Consider the following 3,026-nt stretch of genomic DNA (forward strand, 5'->3'; position numbering starts at 1 on the left):
ATATACATAGATAATGGTTAAATAAACTTCTCTTTGATATTCTTAACAATCTGCTGAAAGTTTGTGAATTTTCTAAAACACCATCGGAATGAAGACATGCAATCCATGAGTAGGCTTACTGTCCGCGTACAATACACTTAAAAGCTTGCTGACATTGAGTGCATTGCAGGTGCTGTTGCAAATTGCTCATAATATGCTCTGACATTTTCCCACAGCCTTCCCTGGGCTGCTACATATATTGAGCTACTGTATATATTTAGCCATGCACGCCCTGTACCGTGTGGGAAGATAACGGGGTGAACAAAGCTTTGTAGGAGAAATGTTCCTCTGCACCACATGAGCAGCAGAAGATAAAAAAAAAGATAAACTAGGATTTTTTTAAACATTTGTGGATCTTTCGGGTGAAATGTCTCTGGAAAATAAGCTATAACAAGCATTGTGTTCGCAGTCCACTAATTATTCACACCATAGACACTGAAGAAGATCAAGGATTTACATATATTTGCCAGAAAATCACATATGAAAAAGCAACTTTTTTTTTTTTTTTCAGGTGACGTTTCCCTAGAAAATGGAAGATTTTAACAATACGATAGTTACAGAATTTATTTTACTGGCATTTTCCAACACTCCTGATCTCCAGATGTTCCTTTTCACTGTGATTTTGTTGATGTACATTATCTGTATCATTGGTAACATTGTCACCATCATTCTGGTTAGAATTGCACCTTCACTCCATAACCCAATGTATTTTTTTATCACAACGTTTGCTTTTCTAGAGATTATGTTTGTTTCGGTTACTATTCCAAAACTCTTAGATAATCTAATTACAGCTAATAAAAATATACATTTTATTGGTTGTTTTATTCAGTTATATTTATTCAATGCCTTGGGGGAATCAGAATGTATTCTCTTATCTATGATGGTCTTTGATCGATATATAGCTATTCACAGTCCTCTACAATATCCAGCTATTATGACCCATTCTTTCTGTATTGTGCTGGCTCTTACCCCATGGACAGTTGGTTTTGTTATGTCTTTCATTGTTACAATATTTACGGCTCAGTTGGAATTCTGTGGCCCCAATGAAGTCAACCACTTCTTCTGTGACTTGGCGCCTCTACAGAATTTGTCTTGTTCTAATTCCTTCATCAGCAAAGTGGTCACAAGCATAGTAGCTGTCATTACCTTAGTCATTCCATTCAGCTTAATAATCAGGTATTACATCCACATTATTTTAATTGTTTCAAAAATAAAGACTTCAGATGGAAAGAAGAAAGCCTTCTCTACGTGCTCATCTCATCTCATAGTGGCCAGCCTATTCTTTGGTACAGCATTTACTGTGTATGTCAGACCTGAAGGAAGTCATTATGACAAATATCTAGCACTTATTTATACTGTAGTGATTCCAATGCTTAACCCTTTCATCTACACTTTGCGAAATCGGGATATCAAAACTGTCTTCCTACAACTAGTGAGTCAACTTTTAAAGCAGCTTTAATTTCAGAACTTTTATTTAGACATTACCATACCTTATATAGTAGTCTAGATTGAAAAAAGAGACTATCAACTAATTCATCAACAAATATGATTAAGCAAAGCAAAGCATGGACACTTATCCTCTAAAATGTATTATCTGATCAATATATGTTAAAACAATATATTAGATCAAGAAAAAAAATGTGTTAATGCAATTAAATAATATATAATTATGAATTGTGCTTGTTATTCTTATTTGGATAGATAATGTAACGGATCGCCTGGCACCCCGACTTGGTACCTCCGTTAATGGATGCTCCTAGCGCTTCCAGAGGACTCCAAGCACTCCACCAGACACCATAAGCACCGCAGGCTGCAGCTATCTCCCTTCAGAACGAAGCAGGAACAAGCTCTTACAAGAGCTCAGTGATTATAGCAAGGGAATATGCCTAGCATAGCAATCCCTTGTAGCAGATTCCCCCAATAAGACACAGGACTCAAGTTGAGGGTAAAACAGGAACTCTGGACTGGCTCATCCAGCCTGGCTTTTATTTCCAACTCACACATACAGGCCACACCCAGGGGGAGGCATAAAAGAACCAATGACATAGATGTTACCTCCCACACATCCCCTCCCCTTAGTGTGACACATAATCCCATTATGCATACAGTGTAACATATACTTTTACACAACTTTCATAACTTTAAAACCATACATCACATTCACATAAAAATACATATCCACAATCAATCCATTCAGGGGAACAACATATTAAAAAATGGCATGAATCCGACCAGGGGTTAAAAAGTTACTAAAAGTATCTTTTGTTCCTTTCTGGCTGGCAGAAAAACATCCCCACAATGCACCCTGGTTTCCTCCCTTCTGCCCTGGAGTTAATTGGAGAAGTAATCCAATTACCCAGGACTAAATGCAGACTCCATTAACCACATGGTTGCAAAACAACATAAAACACTTTAAAATACATAAAGTCACATTTACACATAACACACAGACATTTCACCTATCCCCAGATAGCTGGGATCTGCACGCACAAAACTACCGAATAGCGCGCAGATCCTACTCACACAGTACAATTGCCATGGAGCTAAAGTCTTTCCCATAGTCTTTCATTATATAGATAGGCTCCATGGTATGGCTATCTGGGTTATCACATTCCCATAAAGTCTGGTCCATAGTCCAAAGGCAAGAGGCGGGCAAGCAGCCCCCTCCAAGGACACGTGGCGAGTTCGGTTTCGCCACACTTCTCCCCTTTACCCCCCAGACTAACAGGGTATCTGACCTCCTGCCGGTCCGTGCCCTGGTTAGTCCAGCAACCCACCCATGAAGCACAAACAGCAGTACCTCCCACCCACAATAACTGGTTACTACACCTGGGTAGAGGAGAACTTTGTCCAGGTCCAGGTGCCTCACCACGGCTGTGTGGGGGACTGGTAGTCTGCCTTGGTGGGTTGCTGAGTGGGCAGAGACCAGCGGTACTCTGCCCTGGTGCCAGCGCTACCACTGAAGTAGCCTGATTGGAGCCTGGTTG

At 40.0% G+C, this 3,026-nt stretch overlaps 1 protein-coding gene across 1 annotated transcript; it reads left to right on the forward strand.

Annotated features, from left to right (window-relative positions):
• Positions 1-568: 568 nt before the first annotated feature.
• Positions 569-1,498, forward strand: LOC134582736 (olfactory receptor 10AG1-like). The gene has a single exon (XM_063439377.1). The coding sequence runs from the start codon at positions 569-571 to the stop codon at positions 1,496-1,498; it is 930 nt and encodes a 309-aa protein (XP_063295447.1).
• The last annotated feature ends 1,528 nt before the right edge of the window (positions 1,499-3,026 follow it).

This window comes from Pelobates fuscus, chromosome 13, assembly GCF_036172605.1.
Source record: "Pelobates fuscus isolate aPelFus1 chromosome 13, aPelFus1.pri, whole genome shotgun sequence".
In the NCBI taxonomy this organism is placed as follows: Eukaryota; Metazoa; Chordata; class Amphibia; order Anura; family Pelobatidae; genus Pelobates; species Pelobates fuscus.